The 19,944-nt window shown below is 36.6% G+C and overlaps 1 protein-coding gene across 1 annotated transcript in view; it reads left to right on the top strand.

Annotated features, from left to right (window-relative positions):
* The window catches only part of ovo (transcriptional regulator ovo), a 30,164-nt gene extending 10,328 nt beyond the window's left edge, over window positions 1–19,836 (top strand). Inside the window, exons 2-4 of the mRNA XM_089631696.1 lie at window positions 9,345–10,891; window positions 11,427–11,855; window positions 11,966–19,836. Of these exons, the coding sequence (XP_089487822.1) occupies window positions 9,345–10,891; window positions 11,427–11,855; window positions 11,966–12,151 (2,162 nt within the window). The 3' untranslated portion in view covers window positions 12,152–19,836. The remainder of the gene's footprint in view (window positions 1–9,344; window positions 10,892–11,426; window positions 11,856–11,965) is intronic.
* The last annotated feature ends 108 nt before the right edge of the window (window positions 19,837–19,944 follow it).

The following is a 19,944-nucleotide window of genomic DNA, read 5'->3' as shown; positions in this document are numbered from 1 at the left end:
TGTAATCCAACGAAGGCGTTCTTCTTGTTCACCGTGTCACAAATCGCGTCTGCATCTGTCTAAGTATAAACGAATAAAGAAATAGTCAATAGTTTTATTTTCTGCCTACAGATGTCAAGCAGGTGAAGAATATAAAAAAAAACTTAAATCATTTTTTAAATCCAGAAAGCAGGGATTTATGAATTATACTGAATAAAAGTACGATTCCGCAACTTTACCAGTGTATGATATTATATCTATGTATAATCGAATAAGTTGTGGGTGTATCGTTTTTCATGCGCTTTGCCAGTAACGTATAACAAAAATATACTATTTTATTATGAATGCATCGGGCTTTAGAATGTTATTACCTGTGGCCAGAGTCTCTCGATGTAAGCAGAACAAAGCCCAATCGCTTACAGCTTCTTTTTTTTGGCCCACCCGATCCATTGTGTGCAATTTGCGGTACATACGAGCGGAGAATTCCTGCAGTCTCGGCCTACAGGTATCCGAATCAGACTGGTGTAAGTATAGATTCTAAGTGTGGAGTATAGGTAGGGTATATGGGGGTATTTGGTGCAACAACACTTTTAATGCAATGGGCGATGTCTGCATTCTCGATACGTCTGAATATCAATAGGAATGCATTCGTTTGGCAGAGGTCATTGTGAACCGCACGATTTAGCCAACGCGACGTATTTTTTTTACACATTTTGAACACGAAAACGTTTAACATGAATTGTGCAAACGGCTAATTGCAAAAACAACAAAACCCTTTGAAAGATCATTTAATTTGGAATTCATGTATATAAAACATTTTATTGTATAACAGCCTTTTAATATTTGTTTTTATTTTTTCGGAGCCGGTGGGACTATGAAATTACCAATGAGGAACTTGAGTGAAACATGTATAACATGTTAACGTGTATCATAATAGATCAACTAACATTGATTCTGAATATATAAGTTCTATTAGATATAATTACACGTAGAATTAATAAATCAAAACGATTAAAATCGTCTCACACTCAAACGCCCTGTGATTGGTCGGTGGATTCTGACAGCACTTAAACAGCTACCTCACGGGTTGGCCGTCCGCATGCATTAAGAATGCCAGCAATTTTATGCCAAGTTACGCTACGTAGACCCTTATGTAACATTTAACTGTGTTTCACGGTTATTGTGATATACAAATGCGAAGGCGATATACGATGTAAAAGAGACAGAACGCTTGCTAATTGACCTAGAACCAAAAGTTAATAAGTCATTGGTGATACTGGTCCATTCGATTGCCTTTTTTATTTTAAATCACTTCAAATGCGCTTTTCAATTAATCAAATAACACAAAAATTACTTTAAATTTTAGACAGGTATCAATTTTCCACTAACATCAAACGTTCATTTGACTGGACCATGTAAGGTCTTAGGTCATCGCGTTGGAATGCGTCTTATCTGACACTGATAGGCTAATGGCGAGTTGGAAGCCGCCAATGTACCGGGGACAAAGAAGTCCAGGTGGTCAGCTCAGAGCTGTCCATGATGCGTCGAATTTAATCACACCACCAGTTACACTTGATAGCGTTAACCGCGGGTTGGTGAACTCATCACTGATTAACATTTCCCATGTGACGACTTGATGTGCCTGGCAAGTACCGAGTACCTGTGATAGACCGTGGAGATACATTGGAACAGTTACTGTTACCAAATCAATTCTCACCTGCAATGATCCCAACTCCCAACCCAACAAGGAGAGATTTTCCCAATACTCTTCTGATAATATTATTTTAATTGTATTAGTTTTGTTTTATGTAAATACCGGACAAGAATCCCAATGGTTCAAGTATTATGCTGTGTTGCACTACCTACTTATCACTTTTGCTAAAACAATATTTGACCAAAGTGATTTATTTTATGGTACTAAGCCGAGTAGCGCTACCCCCTTTTTAGCCAATGATTTGGACACTGTAATGCTGTAGGAGGTTGCACAACACGGCAAAATACCTCAAAAATAAATCACTTTAATACTTTTCGCCATGCAAATCTCAAATCATATATCTGGCTATAATTTTTTTTAATGTTTAGAAACCCATTTAAATTATAATGTTTGTCAATATCAGCCCTTTTCTATTAATTTATTATCATTGGTTTAACCTCCACGCTTTCGCTCTGCGCACTCTTAAACAGTTTTTAGGTCGCAAACAATGAGCCTATTCGCAACAATCGTCGTTGCAATTTATGTAACGTATTATATTCAATTATTTCAATGCGGAATTTTAGTACAACGTTTATTCGTTATTCCCCGTTAACGTCAAATAATCGTCCATTCTGAATTCTGACCCACTTCATCGTTGCCCAACACTGAATAATCTGTTAACGACCTTTATTTTTTTTGTTACCACCCAATTTAATATTTAAAAATAAACCAATTGCAAACAGAGATTAAAGCCTTTATTCTGTACAGATGTACTAGGGATATTCAAATTATAGCCTGGAGTGTCCTTAGGTTTCGTAACACGCGACCTAAATAGACGACGAACGTAATTTTTTGGTATAATTTGTCGAGTGCTCCTGTTGCGGTGAAATTATCATGAAATGCTTTGGCGTTTAAATATTTTAACGGTGTGTTTTTTTTTATAAAATAACCTACCAATGGACTATTGTCACTACTCTGCTATAAAGCAACTCACATATAAAACAGGCGCTGGAAGTAGGAACGCGTGCGGGCGCCATGATCATATATTATGAGGTATTTGCTAGCCGACTGGTCGTATGCGGAATCACGCAATAATTTGCATAGATAGTAAAACTCCAACAATGGGGAAATGTGTTGCCAGTGACATCAATTAACAATGGCCACCGCTTAACTTGGTGGCCGCCGATAGTTTATTTAACACGAGTGGTATCTGTGTCACCCAACCACACAATGTATGGGTACATCGTATCCATGGCAACCCCGGGTCATCAGTCGCCAGGTACCACAGTTATCATTATTACAGGATAATTATTAAGTGTGAATAACTCAATGTATCAAAAGCAGCTAAGCATTCAACTCGTGACAAAAATATTACTAATGTGGCTTAGTTTCACATTTCGTTATTATCTTAAGAAAACAATTAACGGATGTGAATATATGAATAAAAATGCGATCAATCCATTGCGAGGACACAAATCTTCGAGAATATCAGAACAAAAAAATGTTTAAAAAATACCGCCATCAATAAATACGTTTCCACAATATAATATGAGTTCGCCTAACTATAATCAATATCAAAAGGTTGCTTTCGTAAAGGTTACAATAGTTAGGACACTGGTTCCAAAAAAAAATACCAAGTCGGTCGTATGAACAGAAAATAGCTCAACATACAATATAATGGGTGGCTTTGGTCAAATCGATTATTCATACCTAATATCGTATAACAGACCTATCTTTATCTCTCTTCTGCAGAGTATGCACCGACTTCATATTAGGTACATTACTTTAAGTTTGTATAGTAATATATGCACACTATAATTTTAGTTTGTACTCCTAGGCCTTAATCGGAACTCATTGTGGATCATGCACATTGCAGATTGTCCATTTAGGTAAATTAAGTGCAATTATGGCCAAGTTATTTGAGGCGTTGTTGGGTTCGATTCCCAGTTGAGACAATATTAACCCTGAGAATATAACCCTTTTATTTTAATGTTTGTTATATATATAATATTTTGGAAACCCTGAAAGTAGAGATTGAGTGAATTGTGCAAACAGTGGCAAATTCGTTCCTTTGTGAAATGAACCGGAACGCGGAGGTTGAGCGAAACCGACGGTAATGGCACCAGCAACAGGTGAACAGGTGCGACAATGCGACAAATGGTTTGATAACTCACACAAGTGCATTGTTATGAGTATATTCTATCGAGTAACTAACTGTAAGTCGCACCTGTCGGCGTGACGGGCAAGTTGAAGGTCAAACCGATGTCCGTTTTAACGGTCTGCTTAAAACGTAATTTATATTTTTTGCTCAATTAACACACCTTATTATAGAGTTTATGCTAATGGAGCGGAGGGTAAACGCTTCCGGTGAAGGGAGAACCCGGTACACCCCTTTGACCTATAAAATGGGAAACCAAACCTAGAGCATAGTCCCAGCCTAACAATAACCTCCACGTATATCGCTGAGAACTCCCAATCGACTTGTAAAATGATTATTTAATTGAGATGATGATTTTGTTTAGAACCAACGAAACTAAAACAAAAGACCGACAGCGCTTACCCGTACAAAGAGCTCACAGCGCTCACTAGATACCACCTACAGATTATCGTGTATCGAAGTGAACGAACGAGTTTTACTTTGTTTACTAAAAAATACTGGTTTTACATATTTATCACACATGACAAAGCGGTGTATTTTAGTTTAAATCATTAGTTTATAACTCGTTACTAACTATGCTTCAACAAAACGAGGTACAAGGAAAAATTGTGACAAAATGAATTTTCACCTTCAACCCATGGCTTTCGAGTTACTGCCACCTTAATGTATGTATCAGTGCGTCCAGAGCACACGACAGGATATCTCTTTAATATTGTAATGCGTTGATTCAATTTAAATTTCATAACAAGTTCACTTGCTCCGACTACCCTCTGTCCTTCGGGGAAAAGTATCGATCAACAAAGCGCGCATTTTGCATTTCATCTTTTAAACATAGTAGCATAACTTGCAACCAACCGTGGTAACTATGAAGTCGCACTTTTATAAATATAAATAGCTATTAGTAGAAGTCCCCGGCGTTGCCTGGACCGTAATCTTCCTCTTTTTTTCAAGATCGAGTGTGCAAAATTTCATCAACCTTGGAATAAAAGTGTAGATTTGTACACAAATCAAATTTACGCCGGCTGCCCGCCACACACAGACGCCATCCTATATATATTAGGAGAGCATTACATAAAGGACAGATACTTGTCTTGTCTGCGATAAGCGTTTTGCAGCATAAGTTGATTACGTACCTACTATGTATGACTCAAATAAAAACTCCAACGATTTCGAAACGGAATAGGATCATTATAATACACCTTACCTACGCCCCTACGTATGTGTAATAGCTCCAGAGAGATTATATTTGAATGTCCTTCGCGGCTAGAAACTTACGGTTTAAGGCTTTTATCTGCATCGTAATTCCACGGCTTACCACGAAGTTCCATGGTGCTTCCTGTAATAGCAACCAATGGTAGTCATTCCGGTTGGAAAAGGGGTTTTCGTTGAACCTCACTCACACTTAAGCGATACCAGATCTACTTTGACATTTTTACAATGAATATTAGAATAAACGTACACGTTGATACGGTTTTGTCTTGCGCCTCGCGGTTCCACCATTTCATTGCTCTCTGTGGCATGACGTGCCCTTGATGCTTGCTCTATACGAAGACGGCAACAAAGATTCGTACGAGGAAAACATTACCACTGGGTAAACGGAGCATTTCATTTCCTGCATGAGTCATTTCAGATCACAATTTGGATGTGTTCTTTGGCCGCGAGGTTCCCACTCACCTGTCGGTTGTCTGCGAGGTGCGGTGGTCGGACTAGCCCGAGACTAAACTTGAGATAGTCAAGGCTGCCGGGGTTGTTAGTTGCTACCCGTGGGAATGGCGGAACATCTGAATAATTTTATATTTGTAATTCGTTCAAAAGCGCTTTGGTGTTGAAAGAAGGGCAGAAAGCGGAACACATCCACCAACCTTATTTAAATAACTCACCTTTAGATAGTAAAAGTGAATCAACGAGTGAAACTCTCAAAATAGAAACAATGCAACACCAACTCTGAATAGTGTGTGGCGACCTTTACTCTATAATAAAATAATATATGTATTAAAAAATGAACATGTATTACATTTATATAATTATATACAAATTTCGACTACCATAATACGGACATGTGTCTAGTGTGGTAGTCGAAAAGCATGTAAAACTGTATACAAATATATTTTACGAATAAAGGAAAGAAAAAAAAATACCCTAGAATTCATATAGGTACTCGCATAAGTTAAAAAATAAAATTTTATTAGACTAAATCTTAAGTGTTCATATTAATAGTACCTACTAATTTATCGGGAACAGTATTAATTTATTATAAAGGTTTTAAATTGTTCAATGAACAATGTTAGATGTTAAGGAAGCAAAAACTTATTTCGAAAAAAGTGTTTCGTGGGTTATGTCTCAAAGCTGTGAAGTCCAAATTTTAGTACGTAGGTAATATAATATTATTATGGTAGTTTTAGAATAGATATACACTAGATTTAGTGTTATTTTTTATAGCTAAATAAAATACAAAAACATATCACACAAATCAAAAATAAACTTTCATATTACGCAGTCTACTATATTTTACTGCCTGTTTCAATTTCGGCAGAAACCTTTCCGCACAAAACATTCTCAATGAAGGGAGGATCGGATTCCGAGATTTGCTTGTCGTTTCCTTTTCAATGAATCTGGACCATTCTGCATTTTCTGTAGCAGTAATACCAAAGGATCGGCCATAAAACTTAAATTGTATTGTGAAGCAAACGTGCTTTAGGGATGCATTAGGTATGAGAACAGGATACGGTTTGAAGCAATTCAACAAGTTTAGGCACCACGTCCAATGAATAACATTATTATTTTGTTGGAGATTGTTTTTAAAGCTCTTACAAAGATTCAAAGATGAGAAGACCGCAATGTTTAAATCATTGGAATAATGAAATAAGAATATCACAATACTCGCCCACGTTTTTATAAATATAACAAAGGAACCAAAACCAAACCATTAGTGGAATATAATTCACCTATTTGGTCCCCTTTATATAAACTTCACTCTTAAATAGGTCTAGAAAGAGTTCAGCGCAAATTTCTTAGGCACGTAAATTTTAATCCAGAATTCGTATTGTTTACATTAATTATGTCACTTTGATGAATCAATTGCATATAATAACACTGTCTGACAGGAGAATTATTTCAGACCCGGTTGTGTTACACAGAGTCATTTACAACTTAATTGACAGTCCTGCCATTGTTGCCACTATTAAATTCCACGTGCCGACTAGGAATCCAAGACAAAATATAACATTCTTCTGCAATACATAGACAACCAACTATCAGACACTCACTGACCAATGCATGGTCTGGGCAACAAGTATGGGGGTACTATTGATATATTTATAGAATTAAGCATAATCTATACCAGCACTTTGTTGAATCCTATAAATTAGAGTAGCGTTGGAAACGAAGTTTTAGTATTTTGTCTTATATTTAGTGTTGTTCTAATTTAGTTTTTTTTATTATTTTTTAATATATTCTCATTATACTTGTAATCACAATTTCACATTTGTGTATTAATAGATCTGTTTTGTACCTACTTTATAATGGATTACATATACTGTTAGTATTTCTTAATATAATACAGATATTCTCCTATGTATATACATGTATCACTTTTATGTAAAACGCCTTTTTAGGTGTATAAAAAAAAACAATCTTTGTACATCATCGTCTATATGAATAGGTATTTCTACTTTTCAGGTAACCAACTGCATAGTATTTCATGAATCATTCTTTAATAACCAAGACCAAACCTGAAAAGCAACTCGTACATATATAAAAGTGAGGTTAATTCCATTGGCGTCATCGACTACCTGCATAAAGGAAAGCACAAGATTAGACCCTACATCGTTAAGTTCTTACTCCAATTCTCTAGTAAAATTAGCTAATTAACTTAAAGCAACCCTTAATGGCTCTAGGTATTTAGGCACTCGACACAAATATGGGTAAAGCTTTCACTCTTAATTGTTCTTTTGACGATAAAACGTATTTAGGAAATAGCGAAAGGAGAAAGGAAATTCGTCGAGTTGGTTGCTTTCTGGGTTTGCATAAGGAACCTGTATTTGCCTGGTGAACAATAAACCGTCTACAGGTAACAGTGTAGTGTGCAATGAATGCGCCACCCTTCATATGCATCGGCAGAGGGAGGGCTTAGCATAAAAAACTGACCCTATTATGCGCATTTGTGGTCCGATCCTTGAAATTCTTTCTATCGTGCTTTTATACAATACTCATACTGAAGCCGACAAACTGCTCAAGCAAATAGCTGCAGGTAATCAAACAGCCAACAGCGCTCCGAATACTAATACCGAACTTAACCCCAAAAGTGTCGACAAACGCGTATATAATAATTATACATAATAGAATACTTTCTCAAACGGTTTTTAAAGTTTACAATCGGTTATGTAAAAAATAGACAATTTTACAATAATAACCCCTCTGATGCCTGATGGAAACAAAATACCAATAAACTAGTCAAATTGTTATTTTTTTAAGTGGGGGTACATTATTCAATAAACGGGAGTTCATTAATCGAAAAATGGTTTCGTATGTCCCGTGGATTTCAAATGAACAGAGTTAAAATATTTACGTAAAAATAATTTAATTCTATGCTATGTTGTGCGTAGGGTTTGTTGTTTGTTGTTTTCCCTACTAAAACGCACTCTTCATACATGGAGTGAAACCAAACAAAAAGCCGCCTGTTGCGCCTGCAGCAAAAAAATCACTAGACCAAATGGATTTAATTCACTCCGTAAAAATAAAAATAAAATCTTTCAGTAAAGATTTTTTTCTGCAGTGAAGTGTTAGGTTAGAGCTGCAAATGTTTCGTTCAGATAATACAGCAAATCGTTCGCGTGACTTATATAAAGACTTATCAAAGCATCTTCGTCACATCTTGAGGTGTGTCATGTCGGGCCGAGTCCGTTTCTCGGAATTTGAAACGGTTAAAAGACAGAGAATTTTAAAAATATACTTTATACGGCTCTTTCGGAAGATGTTTGTAGGCGGAACCAGGTGTTGGAATATTTAATGCGAAAATGCTGTCTACATGTATATAGCTTTCGCTAATTTAATGTACTGTGTGTTACATTTTACTTGCCAATTTATTACGTCACAAATTTAATGTTGTTTTTACATAGACACAATTTTATCAAATCTTATTTATTTTTTATTAATTTATTCTTGTTTTATTATAGTATGTATGTATGTGTTACAAAAATCATTTATATATGAAAAGTCTATTTTTAAACATGAACAAGTAAACAAAATCATGCATTTTTTTATTCATGGACGTTTTAGCATTGCAAAGCGAATCAATTGAAAAAATACATATTTTTATTTGTGTCAACCGAAGGTGCATAAACCCCGCGTTAGATCATGGACGTATTCAAACCTTTCATTAATTTCATTCATGAAGTCGAGACGGCAACAAATAAATTATCTCTGTACATAAGACTTATATTATTTATGACCGAGGTGTCTGCACTTTAGTATTCATAAACAATAGGTCTAATGATTTAATTTCTATTGTTTCAGCCGGTGACATATTTGATGAGAGGAACTCCGCGGGCCCCTCTCCCCCCACCCCGCCACGGGCCCCCCGCGCCCGATTCATCTCCTCCATCCTCGGGGGGGATGTGCCCTACGGCTCCCGCGGACACGTGCTCACCAGGGCGGAGCGCAAGGAGTTCCCCCCGCTGCTACCCGCCGCCACTCCCCCGCCTCCGCCACGCTGTCACCAGGTCTCCGTCATCCAGAGGACCCCTCTAGTGCGCGAGAAGAGGAAAGAGGAAGTCAAACTGCCGGCTTCTATCGCCATCTCTGAGCCAGAGCAGGAACAGCCCATCGACTATCATATCCCCAAGGTTAGAGGAGAAGGGGAAGACGAAGAGGAAGAGAAGAAGATACTGGAGCAAAGGCGATCCAGTAGTTCCAAGATAGCCAACAGTATTATCCCCCGCGCCGGGCTAGCGGGCCGCAGCCTGGCTCCTCCAGGCAAGCTGCCCGCACTCCTGATGGCTGCCGCGGGGCACGGCCGCTCCGGGGGCGGAGGCCAGGGCAGCGGGGGACAAGCTGCCAGTGGGGGTCAGGGAGGATACAACGGGGGCACCTCGGGGAGCTCAGCCGGGGCCGGCGGAGGAGGGGCCCTGGGCGGCGGTGCAGGAGGAGGAGGAATGGGCGGAAGAGACGGGAGATCCGACTACGGGCCTAATAGTCCTCCAACGGGAAGTCTCCCCCCTTTCTACGAGAGTCTGAAGGGAGGACAGAATGGAATTAACGCGTACAACGCTAATGGGAATTTCCTCTCCCAGAACAATTTCAACATGATGAATGGAAATCTCGATGTTGACTGCGACACCGGGCAGAGTTCTCAAAGCACAGCCTTCAATGAAAATCCAGATAAGCAGTACTCGCTTCTTCAAAATGCCGCGTACGGAATCGTACTGAAGGACGAGACAGACTTGGATTACGATAACAAATTAGAGGGACTAGGATCTAACCTGAGCTCTTATGGAGGATACGATGTGAACGATTCGATGATGGTGGACATGGCGGGCAATGTGATGGACCCGCTGCAGTTCACTGCTACCCTGACCTTCTCTGGGCCAGCAGAGCACGCGCTGCTCGACAGCCTGTCGGACGCCGCAGACCTGTCCAATTTCCTTCAACGCCTGCCCGGAGAGGACTCTCAAGCGGAGATCATCACGGACGAGATCGACGACACACCGTCCCTCACCCCAGATTCGGTAGGCAACCGGAACGACAACGCTATCGACTCCTTCTCCGATCAGATAATGATGAATAGACAGTACTACCAGAAGAACTACCTGAATCAGTTCGGCGGGCACGAGTCCGGGTACGGAGTTCGTGAGCGGCCAGAGCTTGTAATGCAGCAGCTACTCCAGGGAGAGGGACAGCTTCAACAGCTGCAGATCCAGGTGCAGATGCAGCAACAGCAGCAGGGCGCGCCGTCCCCGGGCCTGTCCTTCTCGGGCAGCGGCCTGGAGTTGGACTCGCCAAGCACCAGCTGCGTGTCCATGCCGTCCCCCAGCGGGGAACCCCCCTGCCTCAGCCCAGCCTCTGTAAGTGTACGCCGGAACTCCTTCAACCGAGACTCCAAGTTCGGAGTCTTGAAACCCAGGGTAAGCTTTCACATTGATTAAATGGCGATGCTTTCTTTATTTGAAATGTCACGATTTGCATTCGGCAATTTCGGTCATTTTATTTTTTGAAGTGAAAGAATACGCTATGCCTGAATCAATTTGCTCGCTTTAACTGTTGTATCCCAAATAAACCAATATTATACATTTCTAACCTTCCCAAAAACATTAACACATTCTCTGTCAAAGTTTTACTTTCTGCATTCCAGTTGGCAATTATTTGGGATTCAATCGCTTTTAAAAATCATAGTCACATAGAAACAAATATTTTGTAATATTATTATTTTTTAAACCCACTCAGATATACCCATTCACAAATAAAACAAAAAATTGTTTTACGATTTTTAATACATTGTCTAAAAAGAAAATTTACGATTGAAATGAAAAATCACAGCACAAATAGACGTAAGTTAACTGTAAACTATATATAACTAATATTTATTTCTTTCATTTACAGTTGGGTCTACCCTCCGAAGTTCAGCTGGAGTTTGTAAATGGCGGCCACGGAATCAAGAATCCACTCGCCACCGAAGTCAACGGCAGATCCAGAGATGAAGAGAAGCCCAAAGTGTCCATCTGCATCTCGGACGATGACCCAAACAAGTTCGTCTGCAGAATTTGCTCCAAGAACTTCACCCTCCAAAGGCTACTCAACAGGCATATGAAATGCCACTCCGACGTGAAGAGATACCTTTGCACCTTCTGCGGAAAAGGCTTTAATGACACCTTCGATCTGAAGAGGCACACGCGCACGCACACCGGAGTCCGCCCCTACAAGTGCAACCTCTGCGAGAAGTCCTTCACCCAACGCTGCTCTTTGGAATCACACTGCCTCAAGGTTCACGGAGTCCAGCACCAATATGCATACAAGGAAAGGCGTACAAAGGTAATAATCATCTCCATTATGACATTTAACTTTTGATATTCAGTATTTAAGCTAATCTCTAATATATTTTTTAATTCGTTTATTCTAATGAATGTTGCTATTGTTTGCAGATGTATGTGTGTGAAGAGTGCGGCCACACAACGAGCGAGCCCGAAGTACACTACATACACCTGAAGGACAAGCACCCCTACTCTCCGGCGCTGCTCAAGTTCTACGACAAGCGCCACTTCAAGTTCACCAACTCCACCTTCGCCAACAATCTCCTGGGCTCCTTCCCCATGCCGGTCCATAACTAGCCACAACTAGCAGCAGAGGAGTGATGCCGGCAAGCGCGTCTGACTTTACAACGTGGGGTCAACATTATTTATTTGAAGTTAGTTAGTATTATTGATAAACCGTGGAAGGAATATAAGGTGCGCCCACCGCTATCGTCAGATGTGTTTCTCTGGCTTTATGATAGTCACGCAGACATGTCATGATACCGTCCAAACCAAGCGACCATCCTTTCAATTCATTGGCTCACGTCATCATCAGCGACTGAAGCCATCCTCTCGGGCCATACAATCATTTGTTGTGTGCCTGCTACCTGCTACGCTTCTAAGTTATTTTTGTTACTAAACGCATAAAGTGATATTTACAATAGAATTAATTATTAAATGTTCAAAGTTTCTCTCTTTATGAAAAGTAACATTTGCATTTGAACGCTTCCAATATATAAGACAAGATGATCCTAAGCTGGTCATTCGAGGGAAGAGGGATAAGGATGAAGGATGAAGGATGAGGTGAGGCAGAAGAAGCCCAATCATGGGCATGACTGCAAACAAACAAAAATCAAAGTATCGGGTTATTTGTGCAATCTGGTGTCGGTCTCTGGGGTTATTATTAAAACATAGACGTAATTAATAGTTAATTATAGATATTTTGATAAATTTAATGAAGATGTTATTATATTTTATAATATGTTAAATGTGTAATGACGGGAGGTGTTTTTTTTTTAATTCTTTCTCAGCATATTGGGCAGCTTCAATTATTTATTTTAACAGTTTTTACAACTTTATTCAATCTGACTTTATGATTTGGTTATATGCTTAGGTTTAATTTTTTCGAAGACTGTTTTTTTATTGTTTTTATGTTTTATTGAATAAATGTATTAAAATCTATATTATATGCTGCCCCTTTGCTATGCTGATTAAGAATTGATTTTTAATGGATCAGACGAAAGAATATTTTGTCTCTTCTATTGTGATAGATTAGGAACTTTCCTTAAATCGGTATCCACTGAGAAAGTCCTCTGGAGGACTCCGTCAGCTCTGGACTGTGCGCACAACTAGTCCTGAATATGATTCCAGGAAGTGGTTCTGTTCACACTTGAGAGGGGGCCGAGAGTTCAACAGACCAATTCTTCAAAGCTCGCATGGACAAATTGTAATGAGATTTTATCTTTCAACAGAGGTGTAAAAAATAAATTATTAATGAAATTATCCAAAAAAGATAGTTTCTATGAAGTTTACATTCCTATTTACCTACACTTTAAAACTTGTGATATAAAATTTGATTATTTTAGGCATAAAGTTTTAGAAGGATTTTCTAGAAAAATGCTTTGAAGCTCTTCCGCGGATAACTTCCTATGGAATGAAAAGTTTAATTGTCTCTGTTGAAAAGAAAAACTAAATTATACGCAATCATATGTAAATATTTATTTAAAATTTATTTTAAGTTTACATTAAAGATTTAACATTTTAAAGCTAAGTACCTTCTATAGATATAGATACAACTTATATTAAATTGGATTTATAAAATGTTAAAGACGGGAGAATTTAACAAAAGGAACAACCAGTTGTGACAAAATGGAAGAGCATTTAATAGACATAAAACGGCCTTTGTGATATAAAACTATCACACGGGTTTCATTAATTGTATGGAGCTTTAGAGAATTAAAATAATAGACTGATTTAAAGACGAATGTAATTGAATAGTATATTCAAATCATTTTAATGCCAGTCAAGTATCATTCATTTCGTTGTCATCCAACCAACATGTACTCAGTATTCTTTTGCATTCTATTTATGAGCATTTACTTACTTTAAGACATCTTTTTATACAATTGTTACAATGTCCTCAAATTTATGTGAACAATGTTTGTGTCGATTAACCAATAAATTATCAACAAAATAATTCCTGTATACTTTCATTATAACACAAAACCCTCCCTGTTTGCTGTTCATGAAATAGGTACATAATAATAATTAAATTATCAACAAAATAATTCCTGTATACTTTCATTATAACACAAAACCCTCCCTGTTTGCTGTTCATGAAATAGGTACATAATAATAATTAAATTATCAACAAAATAATTCCTGTATACTTCCATTATAACACAAAACCCTTCCTGTTTGCTGTTCACGAAATAGGTAATAATAATTAAATTATCAACAAAATAATTCCTGTATACTTCCATTATAACACAAAACCCTTCCTGTTTGCTGTTCACGAAATAGGTAATAATAATTAAATTATCAACAAAATAATTCCTGTATACTTCCATTATAACACAAAACCCTTCCTGTTTGCTGGTCATGAAATAGGTAATATGTAATAATTAAATTATCAAGAAAATAATTCCTGTATACTTTCATTATAACACACACAAAACCCTTCCTGTTTGCTGTTTGTGAAATAGGTAATATAATTAAAGTTTGTGTTTCAAGGAAAATATTTATTCAAAAGAATGTATAAAAATGATCACTGAAAATGTGTGTAACGAATTATATAAAATATGTATAGCTGTTGCAACTGTCAAAGCAGTTCTTTAGTATAAATCTTTATTAAAGCGATGCACTACGTAGCGTAATATTTTAAATTGAGCCGCTATCAATAACACCCCTTAAGTAGATGGCGATAAGGCTTAAATTCCCGCTTAACACCATCCGCCTGTTTTGATATGCAAGAAAAAAACATGGCCAAAAAGTGCCTTTTATTTTATTTTGTGGATGTTCAGACATATATATTTAATTTTTTTCCAATCATTTTATAAATAACTTAATTTGCCACATTATAAAATAAAATCATAAACGAAAATGGGTTCGTAAGTAGGAGATTTTCATAGGCCTTATACATTATTTTTTTCTGGGCTTATAAAAAGACTTATCTAAAAAATACTCAATTATTTCAAAGGCCAAGATGTATTCTACTCGCAGTATTTAATTAAAGCATCTGAAACATTTCTAGGCGACCAAATTTTCAAACCAAAAACACATGATTTTGCATTACTACGTGGTGCATCACCTTAAAATATATGCTGACAAAAAGAGTAAAGCGTAATGATTCTAAAAGATCATTATTGTAACCGATCAAACGATTTTTGGCATATTATGGGAAGTTTGCAAAAACGTTTTGAGCGATCGCTTGACATAATGTGCCAAATTTATATAACCTAAAAATGTGCAATCAACGATGAAATCTAGACGGATTCATTGGCTTAAAACCGCAGTTAGCAGTGTTCATATGTTTCCATATTAATATTTTGAGGAATGACATTAATTAAATAATATGGTAAATGTATAAAGCTGGCGATGGGTATATGAGTATATATCTCTGTGGTAGGAAGAATATTTTATCAAAAGTAAACTATATTTAAGCCCGTAGAACGGGTAATACTTCCTTCCACTTTTTTTGTAATGATTTGATTAAAAAAGACATTTTTTACAAATGAAACATCACTAAATGGCCCAACACTGACTTCAACTTCAGATTATGGAGTTGTTTTATAAAAGTAGGCTTCATTTCAGACAACAATTTTATATTTGGGGTGTGGTGAGAGCTATGTAAGAAATTTCATTAAAATATATGTATTATTTTCAAAGATATATAGCTGTTTAAAAACTAAATCCATTTTCTCGAATGAGACCTTTGTTTTCGCCCGTATAAAGTGTGTTAAATTTAAACCTATTAACCGTGTACAATTTTTCAAACATTTTCTTAAGACAATGAAGTTGATCAAATGAAGACTCCGTAACCAGTAGTTACTGTATTTCGGTGCCAAAAGACTACATTGTAAGGCCATATAATTATTAAAAAGTATATGTAACACATTAAAATTAAAATTTCTACTAGGCACTCAATCACAGATATTACAGAACATGACATTATTCATATTTTCCAAAAGACAAAGCTGGTATTTCTATAGAGGGAAAGATTTTTTGTGAGTAGGGATGAGTAAAAATGGATTGCTAAAATGATTACTTTTCACTATGGACAGTAAAAAAAAATTGACGCATCATTTTAGCAATGCTATTTCTAGTGAAAATCCAATAATATAATCTGTATTGTATACGAGTCGTCGAGATGCAAAACCCACTCTTGAAGTATTTTGACAAAAATTAAATTTTAATGCAGTTTTATAGCATATTAAAAGATCTATCAACCAAGTTCGAAGTTATTTACAAATTCTGTTCCATTTCGCCAAAAAAAAAATGTTTATGGGTAAAATGCGACATGAATTATCCGCTCCGCAGAATCGACCAATCAGATGCCTTAATTCAAATAAAGACACTTAAAATTCAATATGGTCACTCTCAGAAAGTCGGGTCAGTTTTGCTTCCATAAAAAGATTTTTTTTAGGCAACATAAAATGTTGTACGTATATGTTATTTTTTTAAAGATTTTAGATTTAGATACCTGCGTAGTTTGTATATTCTTCTAATAAAAAGTACATAATCTCACAGTAAAAACCACACGCCACTGTGTTTTTATTGCTATACCTACTGACGGCAACTTTTACTTCAAAACATCCTACGGATCATATGCCTGGGAGGAGGTGACGAAAAGGAATAAACGGGGCAATGGGAGCGTGAATCCCGTTCTGATGCAAGCTTATTCCGAGAGACTTACCATTGATGAGAAGAAGAAAAATGGTATCCTAAAGTTAGTTACCGCCGGGATAATACCCTCAATTTATTCATATATTTATAAAAAATTGTGAAACTTTGAAGTTACCAGCAAAGGGAAGAGCAATATTTTGTTAATTGTTGTTTAAAAAAAATTGTAAAGCAAATTTTTTTTTCGTTGACAACATTATCTTTTGTTTCTAACTAAAATAGGTTCCAAAAGAAGAAGCCACTGTGACACAAAAGCAAATATTACACTGATTTTAAAGTCATACTGGCATATGAACATATTTCTCTTAATTTAAACAATTTAAGATTTATTTGCAACTACTACTTCAATAAGCAATATTCGTCTAAATTTTATTCATGCACAAAGTGGCTTTGAGGTGAACCAAACGGACGTTAAAAGGAAAATATCACATGCGAAATCTTTAAAGCGCTCTGGTGAAAAACAAGCATTTTGCAGATATGCCGGTTTGATTTCACAGAGACGATATGTATAGCTGTTGCAACCGTGAAAGCAGTTCTATAGTATAAATCTTTACTAAAATATATGCTGACAAAACAAGTCAAAAGTATTGAGTAATGATTCTAAAGATCATTATTCTAACAATTCAAACCATTCTTGGCATGGCAAGTTTGCAAATACATTTTGAGCAATCGCTTGCCATAATGTGCCAATCATAATTTTTTTTATATTTAGTGAAAATGTTACATTATATGTGTCCTAAACAGTTTTCCGCAATTATCTCGGAATCAACAAAAGCTTCCAGAACAGGTTTTACAAGTCGACGACTCATATGCAATCGTTAGTCTGCATGATCATATATGTTTTTAAAATAGTTATAACAAGATGTAAACCCATTTGGTGAATTTTTCAAGCTTGCGTACATAAAACAAGTTGGTATTATTACATATTATGTTATTGTTAGTATGTATTGAATCCACAAAGTAAAGGTGTTTTTTATTAAAAATACAGCAGTGATAAACAATCTATACATTATCCATAAATAACCAAAGATGAACATACTTTCAGTGTCCTGGCAGTAACCCTGGTGTACTCCAGATAGTTTTCCAGGCAATTGGAAATAATCTTCGTAAGATGCGAAATAACATTTAAAAATTTTCGTCAAACTGCTCCCTACGACGCGATCATAATATGAATTGGGCTAAGTAGTATCCACGTATAACTGAATTTTAGACATAATCATCAAAATTATAAAAATCACAACAAAAAACATTTGTAAAAAAATGCGAAATGTGATGGGACGTGAAAATCAAACTTTAAAATGTTAAACATTATTACAAGGAACGAGGTTTGCAAAAGGTTTGCTTATAATACAACCCGCCTCACAGTGTTGCCCAGTCATGTGATAATATAGTCATGAAGTCATATGATTCAAAAAATATTTTCTCAAAGTCACAGGAAACATTTATATATTTTTTAATATGTGCATCTATTTGAATTTCACATTTGTTTTCTTGAATGGATTTATGAATGAACTGGAATCTTGGAAGTGGAAATTAACTAACTTCCCGGCATCCAATTGAGGTTAGGCTTGGCAGATAGACTCGTTGTCGATGGCAATTAATTCTATCAACTTTTGGTGGCAATAATGCAGACATATAAGTATTACTCTGAAATTGGATGACTTTACTCCCCCACCTCCCTCTTCCCTATCTCCTTCACCGCCCCACTACCTTAAGCCTAACAACATACCCCAATTGGGGATGCCATAGTCTCACTGGCTCCAGACGGTTGTGAGCAGTTCGGACTCTTGTGCACGGAGAAAAACGAGTATTTAAATATTGAAGACAATATTAGTGATTTCTAAACGAAAATCTGAAACAGAAAAATCAGAAAAGGAAACGGTCACATCTGGGACTCGAACCCAGGACCCTTGTCTTTCCGGGACAGTGCTCTACCGACTGAGCTAATGGGACCCTATTCCCCTCGGTCACTTTTAACTGTATCATACTTCGAATAAGAACCACTAACATTGTCTTCATTTTTTCACCGCACATTTTTATTGGCAACTATCTTTATGTATGATCGCAAGATTCAACCCGAACTAAATGCAATCCAGACAGCGTCTTTTTAGATAAACCTATCTTATTTTTTTTATTTTTAATGTGCGACATCTGTTGACTTTTCTGCAAGTCTAGAATGAATATTTATTTTTCGGAATAACTTTATTGAGTAAAACCTCAAATTGTAATATTTAAATATTGAAGACAATATTAGTGATTTCTAAACGAAAATCTGAAACAGAAAAATCAGAAAAGGAAACGGTCACATCTGGGACTCGAACCCAGGACCCTTGTCTTTCCGGGACAGTGCTCTACCGACTGAGCTAATGGGACCCTATTCCCCTCGGTCACTTTTAACTGTATCATACTTCGAATAAGAACCACTAACATTGTCTTCATTTTTTCACCGCACATTTTTATTGGCAACTATCTTTATGTATGATCGCAAGATTCAACCCGAACTAAATGCAATCCAGACAGCGTCTTTTTAGATAAACCTATCTTATTTTTTTTATTTTTAATGTGCGACATCTGTTGACTTTTCTGCAAGTCTAGAATGAATATTTATTTTTCGGAATAACTTTATTGAGTAAAACCTCAAATTGTAATATTTAAATATTGAAGACAATATTAGTGATTTCTAAACGAAAATCTGAAACAGAAAAATCAGAAAAGGAAACGGTCACATCTGGGACTCGAACCCAGGACCCTTGTCTTTCCGGGACAGTGCTCTACCGACTGAGCTAATGGGACCCTATTCCCCTCGGTCACTTTTAACTGTATCATACTTCGAATAAGAACCACTAACATTGTCTTCATTTTTTCACCGCACATTTTTATTGGCAACTATCTTTATGTATGATCGCAAGATTCAACCCGAACTAAATTCAATCCAGACAGCGTCTTTTTAGATAAACCTATCTTATTTTTTTTATTTTTAATGTGCGACATCTGTTGACTTTTCTGCAAGTCTAGAATGAATATTTATTTTTCGGAATAACTTTATTGAGTAAAACCTCAAATTGTAATATTTAAACATTGAAGACAATATTAGTGATTTCTAAACGAAAATCTGAAACAGAAAAATCAGAAAAGTTAGTTCCTGGGTTCGAGTCCCAGATGTGACCGTTTCCTTTTCTGATTTTTCTGTTTCAGATTTTCGTTTAGAA

Source organism: Hesperophylax consimilis, chromosome 5 (assembly GCF_061612785.1).
Source record: "Hesperophylax consimilis isolate HC1 chromosome 5, BYU_Hcon_1.0, whole genome shotgun sequence".
Lineage (NCBI taxonomy): Eukaryota > Metazoa > Arthropoda > Insecta > Trichoptera > Limnephilidae > Hesperophylax > Hesperophylax consimilis.
This window is presented reverse-complemented; position numbering and strand designations above follow the sequence as displayed.